General features: G+C 44.2%; 1 protein-coding gene across 2 annotated transcripts in view; it reads right to left on the bottom strand.

Annotated features, from left to right (window-relative positions):
• Positions 1-4084: 4084 nt before the first annotated feature.
• The window catches only part of LOC137297099 (uncharacterized), a 41046-nt gene continuing 22245 nt past the window's right edge, over positions 4085-22885 (bottom strand). Inside the window, exons 2-6 of one of the 2 annotated variants that reach the window (XM_067829082.1) lie at positions 10639-10698; positions 8753-8873; positions 8004-8158; positions 5145-5277; positions 4085-4507 (exon numbers count right to left, since the gene is read on the bottom strand). In XM_067829082.1, the coding sequence (XP_067685183.1) occupies positions 4273-4507; positions 5145-5277; positions 8004-8158; positions 8753-8873; positions 10639-10698 (704 nt within the window). In that variant the 3' untranslated portion in view covers positions 4085-4272. The remainder of the gene's footprint in view (positions 4508-5144; positions 5278-8003; positions 8159-8752; positions 8874-10638; positions 10699-22885) is intronic. The other variant, XM_067829083.1, reaches the window with a different exon arrangement.

Raw genomic sequence — 22885 nt, 5'->3', positions numbered from 1 at the left:
GACCTGTAGTGCTCATACCTCGGTGGAACATCTGATCATTGTGTATGTTAGCAATGATGTGATTCGTAGCTTTTGTTGTTTGGCATGTAGTGGCTTCAATTATTGGATTTACCACTGTTTACGATAGGTACATTCTGCACAATACTGGGACCTGACTGAGAATATGACGATGTTCACGATGTTCACACGGCCCGGCCTGAAATGGAACATGAGAGTGTGTTGTCAAATACCTATTGGTCGAGTTGTAACATCGTAAGTATCGTAAGTAAGTGGGTAAGTGTATCCACTGTCAAGATCACAGATGATTTCGTTTATATAATTAGTTTATGGTACTGTAAATAGATGTAGTATGGTATTGTTAGAGTGTGTTATATATTGTTGGAAGTTGTTGTTAGATTATGTTCGGTAATACTATGGGAACAGGGTTATGTTCAGGGAAGCGTGACCAGGTATGGCCAGAGAGCTGGGGTGTTAATTTGTAAACAATAGAGAGGTGTTGAGTAGCTTGGGTATGGGAGGTCAGTATAAATAGTGAGGAAGGGTAGTAATCTGCACAGTCAGCCAGAATCACCCCTGTGTTCACCTGCATGGATTCAACTTTTGTATGGGATTGCATCTCACGCTGGCTGGCGTAAGTTTTTATTATCATTATTACTTTTGTATTTATTGATTGAGTAGATGTAGCAAGAAATTGTTTAACTGATGTAGTATTTCTAGATATATGTGCATATTGTAACACTATATAGCCACAAAGCCATTCAAAATTTGAATGTTACCGTTCCACAAAAACTGTTCCACTTTCAAATATGTAAATCGGAGTAAAGTACATGTATAAAGTATAAGACACTGACACATGTCTTAATGAGTAACTGTAGTTACTTATATTGTATCGTAGTGTCCCGGAACTGGCCGGTTATCCTTAAAGTAAGGAGAGGGGTATTATCTCCGCCTGTAAGGAGACAGACAAGAGTCTTCCCTGTTGTACAAGGAGCATGTATCTCCTAGTAATGTGAGATGTGGATGGCACAGCCATCAACCATTACACAGGCCCCATAAACTCCGTGAGGGAAACCATCGCCTGGGTGTGAGGGATACCACACAAATACCATGACGTCACCAAGTGGAACCAAAGTGCACTGACATTCTGATTACATTGTAAAGAGAAAGTGTTCTCTCTGAGTGGCAAATTCCTTTATTGTTATTTAGTTCAATTGTTTAGTTTCCAGTTGGGATTATATGTAATCATTATCTATATTAGTGAGGGTATTAGGATTTTAGTGTAGTTAGTAGTAGTAGTGTTATTATAACTTTAGCAATATAAGTGGTAGACAGAACTGTATATGTAGCTAGGTTAGGTAGTTAGATTAGTTAGTTGTATTTGCACCTGTAGAATTAGTTTAGTATAGGTATTGGGGTTACTTATATCTTAAGGGGAGGAATAAAGTTTTGCAAAACAAACTATTCTTCTGTTGTGGTTACCTTGGTATGTGACATCCACCTCGGTATGCTTCATGTTGTATACCCATCTACCTCTGTGGGTTGTTCTGCCCAGCTCTCTTTATTTTATATAAGTTGGTGTATACCCATCTACCTCTGTGGGTTGTGTCCAGCTTGGTGTGCTTTATGTATGATGATATATAGGCAGGCACCTCTGTGGGTTGTTCTGCCCAGCTCTCTTTATTTTATATAAGTTGGTGTATACCAATCTACCTCTGTGGGTTGTGTCCAGCTTGGTGTGCTTTATGTATGATGATATATAGGCAGGCACCTCTGTGGGTTGTTCTGCCCAGCTCTCTTTATTTTATATAAGTTGGTGTATACCAATCTACCTCTGTGGGTTGTGTCCAGCTTGGTGTGCTTTATGTATGATGATATATAGGCAGGCACTTCTGTGGGTTGTTCTGCCCAGCTCTCTTTATTTTATATAAGTTGGTGTATACACATTTACCTCTGTGGGTTGTTCTGTCTAGCTCAGTATGCATTGTGTAGGTTGATACATACGCATGCACCTCTGTAGGCGGTTGTGCCCAGCTCGGAAAGCTCGATTTTACCACGCATCTATAGAACAGTATGCCCATGCAACTAATGAACAGTATTGCCATGCAATCAATGATCAGTTTTGCCATGTATCCAGTGAACAGTATCTCCACTGAAACAATGATCAGTTTTGCCATGTATCCAGTGAACAGTATCTCCACTGAAACAATGATCAGTTTTGCCATGTATCCAGTGAACAGTATCTCCACTGAAACAATGATCAGTTTTGCCATGTATCCAGTGAACAGTATCTCCACTGAAACAATGATCAGTTTTGCCATGTATCCAGTGAACAGTATCTCCACTGAAACAATGATCAGTTTTGCCATGTATCCAGTGAACAGTATTTCCACTGAAACAATGATCAGTTTTGCCATGGAACTGTCGCAACCGAGTGCTGGAAGTCAGCTGACCCTACCACAGACACACAGACGCTTCTGACGGGCAACGTGATCAGGGGATATATATATCATGACTCTAACGCGCCTCGTCCAGAGAGGCCAGTCAATCAGTCAATCCGTTTATTCGTAAGGCCGACTGCAGATAAACACGGTATGTGAATATGAGTTAGAACGGTTACAATTATTCATTTTCATTAACCAGTGCTTGTGATAAGAATCAACTAACGGGACTGGGTGGTCATGCTCGCTGACTTAGTATATTCATGTTATCGTATCCCACTTACGTAGGTCGATGCTCATGTTGCTGGTCACTAGATTGTCTGGTCCAGACTGGATTATTGACAGACCGCCACCATTTAACTGGAATATTGTTGAGTGTGGGATAAAACGAAACCCACTCGCTCACTCTAATAATGGATAATGAATGTTTCTCACACAAGGGATTCGTTTCATCCGACAACTTGCACATTCAGAGCTATTTTCTTTTGAGTTCACTTAACTGGATTCCATTTGTGTTTCGAAATGATATGGTCAGTTGCTAACGGTTGTATTTAATATACTGGGTAGCAGTCTCAGGTAGTTTCACATGTCGTCGTTTCCGAATTTCGTTGACGACGCTTTGGAGTACGTACTATTTTACGCTGTTTTTAGCAATATTCCATCAGTATCACAGCGGGGGACACAGAAATGGACTTCACACATAGTAACCATGTGTGATATCGAACTCCGGTCTTCGGTGTGACGAAGTAGTTCCGACATACATAAGCAATAAAATCGCTTATTTTCTGTGTTCAATAAAAGGTGTAACCCTTCTAAAGACTAACAGCACAAAATACTACCCGGTGTCCTATGTCGCATATGGAAATAGTCAAGAATCACGACTGGGGCCAGAAGTCACACATTCTCCGAATGAGGGGAATCGAGCCCGGGTCTTAGGTGGAGCGAACGAACGCTTTAACCAGCATTCAAACAAACCCTGTGTCGTCCAGAAAACGTAACTGCTGCTTTTTTCTATTTTTTATTAAAAACGTACATGGAAGCAAAGGTGATAGTAAAAAAAAATAATCAAAATATTTGATTAATTAACAAGTGAAAGACTGTTATTTCAAACCCATACTAAATGTGAAGAATATAATGATCAGAAATCCATGAAGAAAACTTATTTGAACTTGTATTACATCCTTTTATCATCTAAATACAGAACATCTTTTTCGTTTTATATTTCTTTAACATGTCCAGTATATAAAACAAATCTCCAAATAGATGTTCAGTATCTTTTTGCACGTTCTTGTCTGATTCAATGACGAATGAGAGTTGATTAAGATCGATGGTTAAAATGAGGAACATGGAATCTCTATTGTATATCATGACTTAACCACAGCTGACGATGCTGTGTAGCATATCTCCTTTTAACGTAGCGTAACTACAAACAAGGCAAATTGGTGGGCGTTGTTGTTTTTTTTGTTGCTTTTTTTTGTTTGTTTGTTTTGTTTTGTTTTGTTTTTTTTGGGGGGGGTCAAGAAAGGTTTTTAGCACTGATAATGCATATCGGTAGCTGTAAACCTCATTAGCTCGTGACGAGGTATGTCGGTCAACGGTGTTGTGTAATACTGTGTACCATACAATCAAGACAAAGAAAAACTCAATTGTAAACCACAATTTTACCAAGCTTTTAGTCTTAAAGTATCTCCCTCTCATACCAGATACGATGTGACAAAGTGATTTAGAAATCAGTGAAATCAGTTTCTGTCAAAGCTTGTCTGTGAAAGACTGCGTCTTATTCAAAACTATGTAATATGCACAGCTGCAATAAAAACGTTAACAAGAGTGAGAGTTAAATGATCTTTGAGAGAACAAAGGCAAAGGTGATAGTCAAAACGCTACACACCAACCCAGCACTGCTGCTAACATAATTCTGGTAGTTATCAATAGCTTGACGTTTCTCGTCTTGTGACAGGCTACAGTAAGGGTATTCCACGCCACTGATGCCGTTTATGTAGAACATGGAAACGTCCGAACATTCAGCCGGTGGGAGGTCTTGGAAACACTTCTTGTACTCTGTGAAATACCTGTTTGGATCAAAATAACATAAAATCGATATCTCGAAAGGATACAACCACAATTTGTGACGTATGTATGTATGTGTGTATGCGTGTATGCGTTTATGCGTTTATACATGTGTGTGTGTGTGTGTGTGTGTGTTTATGTATGGGTGTATGTGTGCGTTGCGTGCGTGTGTGTTCATGCATGTATTTATTGAAGCATACATATATATGTACATATACCGTTCGAGGTGTAACTTGATACTCTCTGTTCGTAACATCGGGAATTCCAGCAATGAAGGGTCTTGTATGAATTTGAAATTTTATTACATGTTTACATGTTTATTTACTTCAAGCAGAAGTACTCTCATGAATATTTCCTGCATGGGTAATTTGTTTACGGTAATGTTTTTGATCAATATGTTTCACTATACGAATGTGAAATACTCTACTTCCCGCATTAAGTTGTTTTAAGTATATGTCTTCATTATTCAAGTCCCAACTTGAAAACGACAATTTACATCGGCAGTACCACAATATCATCACTATGGCGTCAATTGCCCATGTGTATTTTGACCATTGTACAAGCATGGAGGTAACAGTATCATAGACAGTTTCAAATATCTTATCTGAGTTTAGTAAAGGTGGTAATATTCACACTTACGTGCACATCGTGTCGAGCGAGACGCTGAGGTTGCTAGGATGACCGGCGTTGATGAGGTTGACAGCGGCAATTGCAACACAGCTGGAGAACGGGTCGACCGTGAGCTTAGGGGGACATGCTGCCTGCGTTACAACTGAAACGTATGTTGGGCATCAAGAATGATTTTATTAACTGAATCTGAATATATACTCTTGAAAAAGTAGGGGAGCTGTACTTTCAATGTACGATTGTAGAAAGTGGGATATAAACTAGTGTCCAAAAGAAACGATACCACTTGTTTGCAACGACATAAAATGAAACAGAACAATATACACGGTTAAAATTGGTGTTATTCTTTTGATAAATCATTTCTCAATATCTGTAAAAGAATTCATTTCAGTCACTTTTGAACACTGAATTTGACAAGACTTTAAAGATGGGTGGGGTCGAAAAATGAGCATTTCCATAGAGCACTTATCAGAGAAACAATGTGAAATGTCAACTGGAACGTCTCAAAGTCAAGTCAGTAGCGGGTATGTCCACCGTCAGCTTCAATACACGCCAGAACACGCCCGCGGACTGATGACGTCAAACGTCCAATGACATTGGGAGTGATGCGTTGCCATTCTTCGAGAAGATATCGTACCAAGTCCTGAAGGTTGACTGGAGGCACAGGGCGACGTCGGATTTGCCGAACGAGGTGGTCCCATGAGTGTTCGATGGGATTCATGTCCGGTGAACATGCGGGCCATGGCAAAACCTGTATGTTGGCGTTGTTAAGAAAGTCTTGTGTCAATGTAGCTGTTTGTGGCCTTGCATTATCCTCTTGGAAAATGATTCCACGAGGTTGTTGCTGAAGAAAGGGCACCACAACAGGTCGTAAGATGTCATCACGATAACGTTGCGCATTCAGATTTCCACGAATTACTACAGTCTTGTCTTGACGTCACCACATATGCCACCCCAAACCATTAACCCTCCACCCCCGAACGGCAGGACTTGATGAACACAGTTAAGCGCCAAAAGTTCACCAACTCTTCGGTAAACAAGCTGCCGTCCATCGTTTCTGAAGATGACGAATCTGCTTTCATCCGAGAACAGAACACGTGCCCAGTCACGACGTTGCCAGCGTCGGACTCGCCTGGCCCACATCAATCTGTCGTGCCGATGTCGAGGCGTAAGGAGAGGCGTCAGTAGGGATGACGGGGCCGGGTACCATACTGCCGTAGTCTCCTGTAGACAGTCTGTCGACTGATCGACAGTGACCCAGTGCTGTAGGCCCCGTGGACGTCGTCAGGTGAATTACCCGGATGTAACGATCTTCACCGAGTGTGGTTACTCGCGGTCTTCCACTCCTGGGCCTGTCTGACGTGTGACCTGTCTGTCGTAGCCGCTGCATCAATCTGGTGATGGTGATGCGTGCGCAGCCCAACCTTCTGGCGACGTCGACGTGTGTCGCTCCTTGTAGGATCATTCCAATGGCTCTCTCTCTCCCCGGAAGTGGTAAAGTGTTCCCGGCATTTTCCATTAAATTCAATTTGTTTAGGATATGCAATACGGATTGGCACGTTTTTGTACAAAAAATCACTTAGTAATAAACTAATTTGAAAAAAGTTGGTATCGTTTCTTTTGGACACTAGTTTATATGGGATTGAATCAATGTTGATACAATAATAATGGATGTTTTGGGAATGCATCACCATACGGATTTCATTCAAAGCAAAGGTGGTTTGTTAAGTTATCCCCAGGTTAGATGACTGGAGTAAGACATGAAAATTTCAGGTTTACAATTTTCAGTCAGTAGTGTGTGATTTCATCCTGAAAAGCCTGACCATGCGCAGATGCATGAAAATTATCGGAAACAATGGTCTACAGTGATTTATCGACCTGCTTGAAAAACGTCAAGATTCATAATGACACCCCATGCACGTGTAGGAGGCTCCCATGTCGTACACGTGCTTCCAATGCAGTGTGTTTGCATGTGGTGATAACGTGAAATGATGCTGCATACATATGATGAATGTCACTGTAACCTTCCTCGGTGGGTTTTTCTTTCTAACAGATTTCAAAGTTCAGGTTCCCCTACATTTTTAAGAGTATATATAAATTGCCGTTTTTCTTTTCTTTTCATTTAAACGTCAAAGACTCAAGATTCCAGCTTGATCACAATGGTAAGCAAATACTGTAGCTGGGTGTGGTGGTCCAATGATTGATATTATGAACAAAGCAGCAGGATATCCCATGAGATTTTGAAGGTTCTTCCGCTGACCACTGGTTGCAGGTAATAATGGCGGGAAATACGTTGATGTGACGACCATTTAATACTTATATTACTCTTTATTCACAATTCTCTGTAGGGAGAACGAAAGGTTTCAATGTTATATCCAAAGGCCGAAAGCAAATACGTGATTGGGCTCTTAGTACCAATCATACAATAGCGCAATCGAAGAGGGATATGTGTAAATTTAGTCATCAGAGATTGATAGATTGATTTTCAACATACATACAAGAGAGAACGAAATGAGGCATTTTTGTCATTAAGTAAAATCTTTGAAGTGGACGGAGAACACAAATTTGATCAAATCAACATAGCTGCAGTCAGCACCAAAATCAGGGTCTAAAGTACTGACGGAAATAGAAAAAAATGTTTTTTCTTGCGTTTGTTTCGGAGCTGTGAAAACAAATAAAGTTTAACTACCGTTTTTTAACACTTTTGGTAAAATCATTCGAAATAGATGAATTTCCAGGAGAGAGAATCGTGTCATTTTTACCCCTTTAAATTTCATAGAAGTCAAAATGTACGTTTCAGATGCAAGTTACAGTATGCAAGATACTACAATATTACAGTAGGTATTAGTAGACCCGCTCTTAGTTACTCACATGCACTTGTGTAGTTGCACATTTGCCCGAGACCATTCATGTACCGTTCTTTGTCAATCAGCTGCGTGACAAGCATACTCTGCTTTTCGTCGCCCTCGCATTCGTTGACCACCTCCACCACACAACCGGTCAGAGTTTGAAGGCCGTTATTGGCACTGAAAAACAGTACAGCATTTGCACATGCTCTTAACATTATCTCTGAAAACACATTGGTAAACGACATTGTAGTCCCCTCTCTAAATGAGAGCAGTTATCTGTCACACGAGTGTCGCTGAAGGAATGTGTTAGGTGTATATTGTCTCATCGTGTATACTAATTCAAGATACGACCGCAGCGTATGTGCGAGTCCTGTATTCTTCTGCAACATACGACCACAACGTATGTGATTGTAGTGTATAGTAATTCAAAACACGACCACAACGTATGTGATTGCGGTGTATAGTAATTCAACATACGAACCCAACGTATGTGATTGTGGTGTGTACTTATTCAACATACGACCACAACGTATGTGATTGTGGTGTGCACTTATTCAACATACGAACCCAACGTATGTGATAGTGGTGTATACTTATTCAACATACGACCACACGTATGTACGTAGTCAGATGCATAACATCCTGACCTATGGCCATATATGTTGTTTTCCGTGATATAACACAAGTCCGCATTACATTTTGATGGCAGCGTGTTATCTATAATACAATCACATTACACTGGCATCGCGTACTCTTAATCGCAAAACTTACCTGCAAAATGCAGTAGCTGTCGACATATTCGTCGGTAGTTTTGAGTCCTGGAAGAGTTCCGACTCGACTATACACTTCTTCACCTTCGACGGGGTCATGGAGTCGCATTTTCCGGCAACTCCTGAAATGTCGGGGACATATACAGTATTGTGTCCAATATGTCATGAGAGTTCCAGTGTTAATGCTTTACAGAATAGGTGTTATCTTGCCAATGTTTTATCCCAGACTCTATCCGATATTTTAACATTGATATATTTTGAGTTTGTCGAACAACTGTATCAAATGTCATTACTGTTGTATGTATCTGATACGATGCTTTCTAATACATCTTAGTGCTTTAACCTGTATTGCACATTCATCACAATCCTTTCTCTCAGCTTTTTCACTGTCATAATTATAATGTGAATATTTATAACACGCCTTTTCCAGGCTAGGTCTCCTGCTCAAGGTGCACAATCCGATCGTTATTAGCCCGGATACCCCAAGCTGCCTTTGCGTCTCTGGCGACTTATTTCACCGCGTACCCATTTTCTGCAGGGTGAACAGTTACAATTTTGAACAAACTAAAGTAAGACCACATACGTCACATGTGCTTCGTTGTTGGCAGGGCTGGAGTCTTAGAAACTCTCAGCAGTCATGCTGTGACACTATGTGCAGTTTTATTGTTAACTTTTTAAACCTTTCAGACCTTGATAATAGCACCATGATTTGCGTGCCGTTGAGATGCTTAAACTACATGCTCAAACTCCATTTTAAGTAAACTTAGTCTCAGTACTTTTCTTTACACTCCACTAATGAGTCTGACAAAACCTAGTAGGAGGTCGCGTCAGGTAACCTTTGAGATGGACCAATCAGAACACAGCTTACCAAATCGCGAAAGTGGACATTCGCACATACCTTTTGAACTTTTACCTCGGAAAGGTTTGTATTGAAACGATCGCTACAAGGTAATACACGAGCAATACAGTCAACAGTATTGGTATTTTAAGTGTATTTTTCATAATGTAGTATAAATCTCTCATTAAGAACCATAGTATTATTTCATCTTACCTTGACATCCCAACGTTAACATGACGTTACTTTAATCCAGATATGTGGGTGAAATGCCATTTAGCGGCATTTAGAACTTGTTATAGATGGCCAACATCTTTTTATGGGCAAACTATCTTTAATCTTTTGCACTCAACGCTGCGGAGTCCTTCCAGATCCCTTCATCAGGTGAACTCTGGATCAGGATCTGGAATGACCCCGAAACGTTGTGTGCAAAAGATTAAAGAAGGTTTGTCCATAAAAAGATCTTGGTTAAGTGGGTGAAAGTCTTATAGACGATCCTTACAACATGCCTACAGGTAGTCCTTAAGGTAAAATTACAATGGATTGACAGGTATATCCCTGAGGGCAACGATGAGAGGTGGGTTGCAAGTTACAATATCATCATTTGTGTTTTCATTACAGTCAACGCATCTCTCTAATACATCATAACATACGTGATAACATCACTCCATATCCCGATTGTCAAACAACACAATATAAGTGCAATTATTAAGAGGGGCTCAATCACTCAGCTAGTACCCAGCAGTAAAAGCAAAACAAACAAAAAAGACAGTTTAACAATCTAAACTATTTAAATATATGAAATGCTGAAGAGCACCAAGAATCTGCAACGCCTCAGCTAAAAAGGTAGAGTGTAAAAGTGTCAAAACCGGCAAAATAAATGCCAGGATCCAAATTCTAAGCAAACAATCTACTTAATCGTACTCTACTCAGAATGATCTCAATGTTAACAATACTATATTGTGGGTAGTTGCACAATACAGTCCAAAGAAAACATTGTGTTGTGTTTCCTTTGATATGTGTGTAGTGAGAAGATGTGACAAGACCCTTACCTCGTAGCAGGTGTGTGTCGCTCGGGTCAGGAGGTGTCAGTGTTTTTACCTTTATTGGTTCTGAAGCAGCACAGAATACTTATTTTACAGGTAAAAATGTCGGGTACATAGAGGTGTTAGTGTTGGGTACATACAGGTGTTAATGTCGGGTATATACAGTTGTTAGTGTGGGGTACATACATGTGTTAGTGTGGGATACATACATGTGTTAGAGTCGGGTACACACAAGTGTGAGTGTTAGGTACATACATGCGTTAGTGTTGGGTACATGATGATGTTAGTGTCAGATGCATTCAAGTGTGAATATCAGTTACATACAGGTATGTGAGTCAGGTACATAAAGGTCTTAGTGTCAGCTATATGCAGGTGTTAGTGTCGGGAACATACAAGTCTAAGTGTCAGGTATATACAGGTGTTAGTGTCAGGTGCGTTCAGGTGTGAGTGTTGGGTACATACTGGTGTTAGTGTCGCGTACGTACAGGCGTTAGTGTGGGGTACGTACACGTGTTAGTGTAGGGGACCTACATGTGTTAGTGCTGAGCGCATATTTGTGTTACTGTTACATCCATTCAGAAGTGAATGTCGGGCATGTGCAGGTCTTAGTGTCAGCTTTATACATGTGTTAGTGTCGGGAACATACTGGTGTTAGTGTCAGGTACATACAAGTGTTAGTGCTGGGTACATACTGGTGTTAAAGTGAGATGCATCCACATCTGAATGCCGGTTACATGCAGGTATGAGAGTCAGGACATGCAGCTGTCCGTGTCAGGTATATACAGGTATAAGTGTCATGTAGACGCAGGTGTGCAGGTGTCTTATTCAGTTACTTCATTTTAGAACATGATTTGCGTGCTGTACAGATACAACATGCTTGAGCACTTTCATATATATGTCATGTGTGATATTTCTAAGTGTAGTTTATAATGTAGCCAAGATTTCTCATTTAGAAGTATTATCTCGCCTTATTTGGAGACCTCTAGGTTATCATAACGTTACTTTTTTCCAGACATGTGTGTGCAAGTATTACAGACATATAGGTGTAGCCTGTTGTACATCAATGTAATGTCGTTTAGGTGTCAGTTAAGCAGGACAGCCTGAACACCTGGCGCTTACTTGTTTATTTCCAATGTTTACACACTAGCATGTTGTTGTCCGCCACTGAGGAATTTATGTTACATAAGTAAAATATAGCTTTAATAGGGACCAGGAGTCGATGTGACATTCACATTATTGCAATACGTTAATTTGCCAGCTGGTGATCAAAATCTACATGCCCCGAATAAAACCTGCATGCCCATTTTGTCATAATAAAACAAAGTTTTATTTGTTAAAAACATTTCTATTCCCAAAGCGCTGAAATACCACGAAGTGAAACTTAATAATATGCTGAATCACGGATGATTCCTGAATGTTAATACATAAAAGAAACTATGGGAAAGATTCTAGTGGAAAAATGACCGATGATTTACAATGCCACAAGGGCCTGCAAATATTGGAAACTGTCGACCTGATACAACAGCAGGCGCTGAGCCTCCAGTGGCATATATTTAAATGATTTAAACATATTTTTCATTCCGTCCAAGCAGAAACCTGGATAGTCGAACAAGTTTTGTGGCTTATATAAACGCCGCTCCAGTATACTGTTCCAAAAGCTTTAAGTTTGTATTATATATTTATGCTTGTTGGTCCTTGTTACAGTCTAAGTAAATATATAGTCTTGGCCTTATTATAAACAGAAGCATTTCAAGTTAATAAATATAGAAGCTTGGCTCCATTATATATTACATATTTTTAAGTGCATGAATATTTTTTTTCTATCATCTATGACATATTGAGTAAATTATGACATAGGCCTTGTCATAGAAAATGCCCTGGGTTAATCTCTTATACTGCCGTGGTGAAAACGACTCGGTTCTACCGTCGTTGTATTTCTCAGTTTTCACCGGCACTGCTCTCAGTATAGTGGAAGGGTGACCTCCTTGAATGTTGTCGCTCACCTGACCGAGATGAATGTACAGCTCTCGGTACGGTACTAGGTCGGGTAACTTCGTGCCTGTGACGGTTGTTGTTGGTTTTATCTCGTCAGGAGACATACCGAGTATCCTCGCTAATGGTCGGCCGAGCCTCAAGGGGTTTCTTCCGTTGTTGATTAACACCACTGTACCGTTTGAGTCGTTCATCTTGAGTTCGGCTCCCAGGGGTTTCAAGACCTCGTCGTTTAGAGAGCACACGCTGTAGTAGCCGTCAGTTATCTGGCTGCGAGTTCCACTGACGAACAGCTTATTGTTGCTGGCGTTGATGTTAGTCCATTGCGGTAGGTAGGTGATATCGCAGAGTGCGACTTCGAGTTGGCCTGACGTGTTATCGATCGCGTGCGTCAGCTGAACGGCCTCACCGCTCGTTATTCCTGGAAGTGTTATGTACATGTTAGAGTATATATACTCATTATATAAGAGTTTCAAATGTTTTACCCTAAACTGGACGTAGATTTCTCCCCCATGAAGATCGTGGTTGCTCCTGGGTTGTATTTCAATGCCCAGCTTTTAGATGTGTTCGATAAGTATAAGCTTTCGGTGACTAACGTCAAGGCAGTCCACGCTTGGTTCAACAACCCTATGCAGTTCTGGCAGAATCAATTCAACTTTGCCATGTGGTGCGCTACAACGGGGTGTGGTGTGACATTGACCGACACTCGGCGTGGACCGCTGAGTCAGTCTGTGTTCAAGTTCCACGTGTACTACCAGGTCAGACGTATCCTTAAAGAGATCAGCGCCCCCCTCCCACAGGACAAAGCGTGGGACGCAACAAACAACCCGTACGATAGACGGGCCTACGAACGTATTTGCAATGAATTCGAAATAAACCCGAAGACGGATTGGCGTTTGCCGGGCCCGAACCACGGGTTGGGTATTCCTTATGATGGGGGGCGATCAGTGAAAGAAGTCAGTGATGATTTACTGAAACGAGATATACTACGCCAGGACTTTGCTTTGTCGAGTAATGAATGGAGGGATGATCGTATGAACTTTAAAGGTGGTGTTGCTTTCACAGTCCAGAAAGTGGAGCAGTCAACCGCAGACGGGTGGAAAATGTTCATGCTGGACACGTCGAAAGGGTTTACTAATGCCGGGGTAGTCAGGATGAACGACTCGATTCGAACGTACGTGTGGGCGCTGTTGGGTGCGCAGTCGATGACGCGTTCCAACATCCTCGGTAAGGGAACTGCTTACGACGCTCAGAAACAGTTCGTTGTCAACGTTGAGGATGCTATCAATTCTCCAGTTGATCTCCCGAGGGCCATCGAACGCTACCAAAACGTGTTAGAATACGCCAGATCGAAAGTCAACTACGTGTTCGCCGTGGGGCTGTACATGGCTCCGAGTGATATGCAACTGAGAGTAAAAAAAGTGGTGGGTTATAACATCAAAATAGTCATAGCCACGGCGGATCAAAAGTTGGGTATCAACCCCGATGTTAACACCCCATATATCCCACACATCCCACCACGTGAAACGGGTATAGTGGCGCCACCCCCGGAGTCTAAAGTTCAACCAACACCACAGGAGGTGGCCCCCCATATTCAGGCCTCCAATCAGCAGCATATTGATAGTAAAACGGCCCTGGTGGTTGGTGGGGTAGCTTTGGGACTTATTTGGTTAAAAATTTCTTAGCCGCTACGTACACTAGACCCGCCACGGCGACGATGGCTGCCCACAGGTTTTGACTGAGCCACGTGACAGTTTTAGCCAGAGCGCCCAACAACCACGAGACGATGCTACCCAGGATGCCGGGAAGGGCTTCGGCGGCTTTACCAGCCAGTTTAGCTAGGCCTTCCCCGAGTTTTTTCATCCAGTCTTTAACACCACCGCCGGGGGGGTGTGGGGGGCACTCCCACAGTACCCCCTGTCAGTGACACCACCAAGGTTGATATGATGAAACCCAATGCAGTCAGAATGCTGGTGATGGTGATCCCTTGCTCCCGGAACAATATCCGAATCCTGTCTGCTAACGTGGTGTCTCGGTAGAGGACTTGATTGATGGTTTCCCGCACAGAGTTGGTCTGGGATCGAAGCTTTTCTTTGTAGCCGGACGCTGTCTCCAACCAGACCTGCCTTTCCTCTTCCAAATTACGTATTCGTTCCTCGATGGTGGCTTTCATAGACTCGTCCTCAGTTTCACCGAGTTTGCCCTTTTCATAGTCGATGTGGCCGTCTATCTCACTCACTTTGGCCGTGCTTTTCCAGAGCTGACCACGAATGGTTTGCATCAACAGGTCCAACCCCCGCAGTTCCCGAAAGGTAAGTTCGAAACCCGGGAAGGGCTTGTTCTCGTAGTCGGCCAACACCTTTTTAATATCATAAGCTTGCAGATCTTCACGGACCTTCGGAGGAAGCTTAGGTCGCGTGCCACCGTAATCTATGAAACCTAGTTCATCGCGGATCAAGTCACTCCCATGTCGACTGCCCAGTGTTGATAAAGCAAGCGGTTCTCTCGTGCGTTTATTCACGAGATCGATCTCCGGGTGAGCCTTCAAACGCAGCGTGCCATTGCTATCGAGGGTAAACCTGGAATAGTCCCTTCCCAACGGCTTGAGTTTGGATTTATTTTCAACTGTGTTGTAATAATCGTCGACGGCGTCCTCCTTCATGAGTGCGTCACCTAGCGAGAATGAGGTCTCCTGCTCGGCCCCTGTATCATCCATAGTATCATCCCACATCTCCATCATAGGTATGTCTTCAGCCATTATTTAGTATTAAAAATATATTTCATTTATACATAACAATGTACGGCAGAAAATTAGATCCTTTCAGAAGATTGAGAGAGCCATTAGGAGCCAGAGCCGTGCGCCAGTCGGTGACCATCACCAACAATCCCAGCAAGATAGACCAGAATCAAACTCTGCTGGTTAGATTTCCAAACCTTGGTGAGAATGACCTCATTGTACCAGGCACTGTTCGACTGGCGTTCAATATCACGTTGACCTCCGACAACGACAAACGCGAGCTAGTGCGGAACGTGGGTCGAGCTATCATCAAGAAAACGACCGTCAAGATCAGCGGTAACGAGGTGCTGAGCATCGACGACAGCGACGTGTTTCACTGCTACGGGGATCTCTGGAAAAGCGAGGGAGAACGAGTCAATGATGTGTACCAGGGCATCAGCAAATCAACCCGGTCGCGCATAGGGTATGCCTTCACGCCAGACCAGCTAGACAAGCTATCGGACGGTGAAAAGGCCATCGCTCGAGCATACGGGAATCGATTCTGCGTGCCGCTCGACTTCGAGTTGCTAACTACGTGCCATTCAGAGGCGGGTCATACCTAGCCTTGCCCCCCTACTATAGGAACAAACATGCCATAGTAAACGTTAAGAATAGAGGAAACGATTGCCTGAGGTTAGCTATCAGGTCAGCCTTATTTCCAGCTGGCACTAATTCAGATAGGCTTTCTAGCTATCCCCAAGACGATGGGCTCAACTGAGATGGTATAGATGAACCCACCCCCATCTCCCAGATCACTAAAGTAGAAAAACAGAATAATCTGGCTATAAATATCTTTGGGCACGAAGGTAACACAACAATAGTACACAGGGTCAGCCCGGTGAAGGATCGCCAAGTTATCAATATATTCATGATCCAGCGAGGTGACAAGTATCACTACACATGGATAAAACACTTTAGCAGGCTGTTGTATGACCAATCGGCACACAAAGGAAAGACCCACTTCTGTGAACGATGCCTACATGGCTTCACACGAGCTGATTTATTAGAATCCCACCGGGAGGATTGTCAAGGTGTGGGGCAGACGGCCATACGAGTCGACATGCCTAAGGAAGGTGATAATATCCTAAAATTCGGTAACCACAAGAACCAAATGTCTGTGCCTTATATCATATACGCCGACTTCGAAGCCTTGGTTTCCCCCACACAAGAGCATAAAGCCTGTGGGTTTGGATACATTGTCGTCCGTTGTGACGGGGAAACGAAAGCTCCGGTAGTGTATAGGGGCCCTGACGCGGCTGAAAGGTTTCTAAAGTGTTTGCAGGAGGAAGAAAAAATTATTAGGAATGCATTTTATAGAATCGCTCCCATGCGTATGACCCAAGTCGACAGGCTAGCTCACGCTAGTAGCACTAACTGTCACGTGTGTGACTCACCACTTAACGGTGATTCGGTGAGAGATCACTGCCACATAACTGGTAAGTATAGAGGCGCCGCTCACAACGCGTGCAACCTCAAGCTTAAAATCAACCCTAAGACAATAAACATCCCCGTTGTCTTTCACAACTTGAGAGGGTACGACTCACACTTGATCATGCAGGCCATCGCGAAAATCGATGGTAATATAACGTGCATCCCCAACAACATGGAGAGATACATCTCCTTCAGCTTAAAAGGACTTAGGTTCATTGACTCGTTTCAGTTCCTCCTGTCGTCACTCGACAGTCTGGTCAAGGCCAACAATGCCTTCCCTATCACCGATCGATACACAGACGCCGAGACTAGACGCCTGCTTATGAGGAAGGGTGTGTACCCCTATGAGTACATGGATAGTTGGGTCAAGTTCACCGAGACCAGACTACCCCCTATTGACTGCTTTTATAGCAAGCTGAATGAGGCGTCCGTCTCACGAGATGATTACTCGCACGCGACCAACGTATGGAATAAACTGGGTTGTAAGAACCTGGGTGATTATCACGACCTGTACTTGAGGACAGATGTACTGCTGTTAGCCGACGTGTTTGAGACGTTTAGGCGGACGTGTTTCAAGCAGTATAAACTTGACCCCGCATGGTATTACACCAGCCCAAGTAGTATAGGGAATGACAGTTCTAAAACACTTTCAAGAAATGTCTCTACAAAGCCTTATTTACTAAATAAGGCTTTGGTTGGGTCATTAGCTCTTGCTACTATTACCCCTACTACAAAAAGGTTGGGTGTCTATGAAACAGTTTACCGTGTATTGGTTGGAGGTAACACTGTGCCGTACGGTACGATCAATAATTCTTCTCTTACAAAACCCCTACCCGGCCCATCCCTCAAGTAGTACAAGTTAGGTTCGTCGGCTTTTATATCCACTTTATCTATGTTGTAAGTTTTGACTGACCATATAGGATCGGTGGCTCGCTTACGGCTATCGCCCTCGTGTTCCCCCGGCTGGTATAGATACCTCACTAGGGCCCGATCTGGTATCTGTTTCTCCTTCCCACGCAATGGAGCGGCCGACTCTGCAACTATTGATTTTAGTTTGATAGCGTCTGCCGGTTTCTTACCGGTGAGACGGGTGACTTCATGGTTGATTGCCGTCACCACCTTGGGTAACCTCGTGACCCATTCAGTCGATCGTTTTCCAGGGGTGACCATCTCCCTAGCATACTGATGGCCGAACAAGCGCTCAGCCAAAGTCCTATTAAATCTCTCAACTATGGCTTGGCTGCGATGGGCTCCGGCCGTGCCACGCCTGACCTTTGTATCGTGTTTGGCTAGCAGTTGTGACACGGCACCCATGAACTCCCGTCCGGGGTCAACTTGCAGCTCTGTTGGCCACGTCAGCGGACTGCGTTTGTATATGCGTTCGAATCCTCTGGCTACCTGGGCCGAATCTTTCGTGGTCAAGGGTTCGGCTTCCTTGTAACGACTGGCTACATCCACTACGGTTAAGGCATACTTGTACCTCTTGTCGTGGGGTAGGAACAGTAGGTCTGCCTGGTGAACGCTATTAGGTATGTTAATACCGAACCTCCTTCTAGGCACGTAGCGTGGTGCCGGCAAATAGATCTGCCACAGGGCTTGTTTTTCAAGCCACGCTTTTGGCTTTCCAGCCCAAGTAGTATAGGGAATGACAGTTCTAAAACACTTTCAAGAAATGTCTCTACAAAGCCTTATTTACTAAATAAGGCTTTGGTTGGGTCATTAGCTCTTGCTACTATTACCCCTACTACAAAAAGGTTGGGTGTCTATGAAACAGTTTACCGTGTATTGGTTGGAGGTAACACTGTGCCGTACGGTACGATCAATAATTCTTCTCTTACAAAACCCCTACCCGGCCCATCCCTCAAGTAGTACAAGTTAGGTTCGTCGGCTTTTATATCCACTTTATCTATGTTGTAAGTTTTGACTGACCATATAGGATCGGTGGCTCGCTTACGGCTATCGCCCTCGTGTTCCCCCGGCTGGTATAGATACCTCACTAGGGCCCGATCTGGTATCTGTTTCTCCTTCCCACGCAATGGAGCGGCCGACTCTGCAACTATTGATTTTAGTTTGATAGCGTCTGCCGGTTTCTTACCGGTGAGACGGGTGACTTCATGGTTGATTGCCGTCACCACCTTGGGTAACCTCGTGACCCATTCAGTCGATCGTTTTCCAGGGGTGACCATCTCCCTAGCATACTGATGGCCGAACAAGCGCTCAGCCAAAGTCCTATTAAATCTCTCAACTATGGCTTGGCTGCGATGGGCTCCGGCCGTGCCACGCCTGACCTTTGTATCGTGTTTGGCTAGCAGTTGTGACACGGCACCCATGAACTCCCGTCCGGGGTCAACTTGCAGCTCTGTTGGCCACGTCAGCGGACTGCGTTTGTATATGCGTTCGAATCCTCTGGCTACCTGGGCCGAATCTTTCGTGGTCAAGGGTTCGGCTTCCTTGTAACGACTGGCTACATCCACTACGGTTAAGGCATACTTGTACCTCTTGTCGTGGGGTAGGAACAGTAGGTCTGCCTGGTGAACGCTATTAGGTATGTTAATACCGAACCTCCTTCTAGGCACGTAGCGTGGTGCCGGCAAATAGATCTGCCACAGGGCTTGTTTTTCAAGCCACGCTTTTGGCTTTCCAGCCCAAGTAGTATAGGGAATGACAGTTCTAAAACACTTTCAAGAAATGTCTCTACAAAGCCTTATTTACTAAATAAGGCTTTGGTTGGGTCATTAGCTCTTGCTACTATTACCCCTACTACAAAAAGGTTGGGTGTCTATGAAACAGTTTACCGTGTATTGGTTGGAGGTAACACTGTGCCGTACGGTACGATCAATAATTCTTCTCTTACAAAACCCCTACCCGGCCCATCCCTCAAGTAGTACAAGTTAGGTTCGTCGGCTTTTATATCCACTTTATCTATGTTGTAAGTTTTGACTGACCATATAGGATCGGTGGCTCGCTTACGGCTATCGCCCTCGTGTTCCCCCGGCTGGTATAGATACCTCACTAGGGCCCGATCTGGTATCTGTTTCTCCTTCCCACGCAATGGAGCGGCCGACTCTGCAACTATTGATTTTAGTTTGATAGCGTCTGCCGGTTTCTTACCGGTGAGACGGGTGACTTCATGGTTGATTGCCGTCACCACCTTGGGTAACCTCGTGACCCATTCAGTCGATCGTTTTCCAGGGGTGGCCATCTCCCTAGCATACTGATGGCCGAACAAGCGCTCAGCCAAAGTCCTATTAAATCTCTCAACTATGGCTTGGCTGCGATGGGCTCCGGCCGTGCCACGCCTGACCTTTGTATCGTGTTTGGCTAGCAGTTGTGACACGGCACCCATGAACTCCCGTCCGGGGTCAACTTGCAGCTCTGTTGGCCACGTCAGCGGACTGCGTTTGTATATGCGTTCGAATCCTCTGGCTACCTGGGCCGAATCTTTCGTGGTCAAGGGTTCGGCTTCCTTGTAACGACTGGCTACATCCACTACGGTTAAGGCATACTTGTACCTCTTGTCGTGGGGTAGGAACAGTAGGTCTGCCTGGTGAACGCTATTAGGTATGTTAATACCGAACCTCCTTCTAGGCACGTAGCGTGGTGCCGGCAAATAGATCTGCCACAGGGCTTGTTTTTCAAGCCACGCTTTTGGCTTTCCAGCCCAAGTAGTATAGGGAATGACAGTTCTAAAACACTTTCAAGAAATGTCTCTACAAAGCCTTATTTACTAAATAAGGCTTTGGTTGGGTCATTAGCTCTTGCTACTATTACCCCTACTACAAAAAGGTTGGGTGTCTATGAAACAGTTTACCGTGTATTGGTTGGAGGTAACACTGTGCCGTACGGTACGATCAATAATTCTTCTCTTACAAAACCCCTACCCGGCCCATCCCTCAAGTAGTACAAGTTAGGTTCGTCGGCTTTTATATCCACTTTATCTATGTTGTAAGTTTTGACTGACCATATAGGATCGGTGGCTCGCTTACGGCTATCGCCCTCGTGTTCCCCCGGCTGGTATAGATACCTCACTAGGGCCCGATCTGGTATCTGTTTCTCCTTCCCACGCAATGGAGCGGCCGACTCTGCAACTATTGATTTTAGTTTGATAGCGTCTGCCGGTTTCTTACCGGTGAGACGGGTGACTTCATGGTTGATTGCCGTCACCACCTTGGGTAACCTCGTGACCCATTCAGTCGATCGTTTTCCAGGGGTGGCCATCTCCCTAGCATACTGATGGCCGAACAAGCGCTCAGCCAAAGTCCTATTAAATCTCTCAACTATGGCTTGGCTGCGATGGGCTCCGGCCGTGCCACGCCTGACCTTTGTATCGTGTTTGGCTAGCAGTTGTGACACGGCACCCATGAACTCCCGTCCGGGGTCAACTTGCAGCTCTGTTGGCCACGTCAGCGGACTGCGTTTGTATATGCGTTCGAATCCTCTGGCTACCTGGGCCGAATCTTTCGTGGTCAAGGGTTCGGCTTCCTTGTAACGACTGGCTACATCCACTACGGTTAAGGCATACTTGTACCTCTTGTCGTGGGGTAGGAACAGTAGGTCTGCCTGGTGAACGCTATTAGGTATGTTAATACCGAACCTCCTTCTAGGCACGTAGCGTGGTGCCGGCAAATAGATCTGCCACAGGGCTTGTTTTTCAAGCCACGCTTTTGGCTTTCCAGCCCAAGTAGTATAGGGAATGACAGTTCTAAAACACTTTCAAGAAATGTCTCTACAAAGCCTTATTTACTAAATAAGGCTTTGGTTGGGTCATTAGCTCTTGCTACTATTACCCCTACTACAAAAAGGTTGGGTGTCTATGAAACAGTTTACCGTGTATTGGTTGGAGGTAACACTGTGCCGTACGGTACGATCAATAATTCTTCTCTTACAAAACCCCTACCCGGCCCATCCCTCAAGTAGTACAAGTTAGGTTCGTCGGCTTTTATATCCACTTTATCTATGTTGTAAGTTTTGACTGACCATATAGGATCGGTGGCTCGCTTACGGCTATCGCCCTCGTGTTCCCCCGGCTGGTATAGATACCTCACTAGGGCCCGATCTGGTATCTGTTTCTCCTTCCCACGCAATGGAGCGGCCGACTCTGCAACTATTGATTTTAGTTTGATAGCGTCTGCCGGTTTCTTACCGGTGAGACGGGTGACTTCATGGTTGATTGCCGTCACCACCTTGGGTAACCTCGTGACCCATTCAGTCGATCGTTTTCCAGGGGTGGCCATCTCCCTAGCATACTGATGGCCGAACAAGCGCTCAGCCAAAGTCCTATTAAATCTCTCAACTATGGCTTGGCTGCGATGGGCTCCGGCCGTGCCACGCCTGACCTTTGTATCGTGTTTGGCTAGCAGTTGTGACACGGCACCCATGAACTCCCGTCCGGGGTCAACTTGCAGCTCTGTTGGCCACGTCAGCGGACTGCGTTTGTATATGCGTTCGAATCCTCTGGCTACCTGGGCCGAATCTTTCGTGGTCAAGGGTTCGGCTTCCTTGTAACGACTGGCTACATCCACTACGGTTAAGGCATACTTGTACCTCTTGTCGTGGGGTAGGAACAGTAGGTCTGCCTGGTGAACGCTATTAGGTATGTTAATACCGAACCTCCTTCTAGGCACGTAGCGTGGTGCCGGCAAATAGATCTGCCACAGGGCTTGTTTTTCAAGCCACGCTTTTGGCTTTCCAGCCCAAGTAGTATAGGGAATGACAGTTCTAAAACACTTTCAAGAAATGTCTCTACAAAGCCTTATTTACTAAATAAGGCTTTGGTTGGGTCATTAGCTCTTGCTACTATTACCCCTACTACAAAAAGGTTGGGTGTCTATGAAACAGTTTACCGTGTATTGGTTGGAGGTAACACTGTGCCGTACGGTACGATCAATAATTCTTCTCTTACAAAACCCCTACCCGGCCCATCCCTCAAGTAGTACAAGTTAGGTTCGTCGGCTTTTATATCCACTTTATCTATGTTGTAAGTTTTGACTGACCATATAGGATCGGTGGCTCGCTTACGGCTATCGCCCTCGTGTTCCCCCGGCTGGTATAGAT

The sequence above is a fragment of the Haliotis asinina genome, chromosome 9 (assembly GCF_037392515.1).
Source record: "Haliotis asinina isolate JCU_RB_2024 chromosome 9, JCU_Hal_asi_v2, whole genome shotgun sequence".
Taxonomy (NCBI): Eukaryota; Metazoa; Mollusca; class Gastropoda; order Lepetellida; family Haliotidae; genus Haliotis; species Haliotis asinina.
This window is presented reverse-complemented; position numbering and strand designations above follow the sequence as displayed.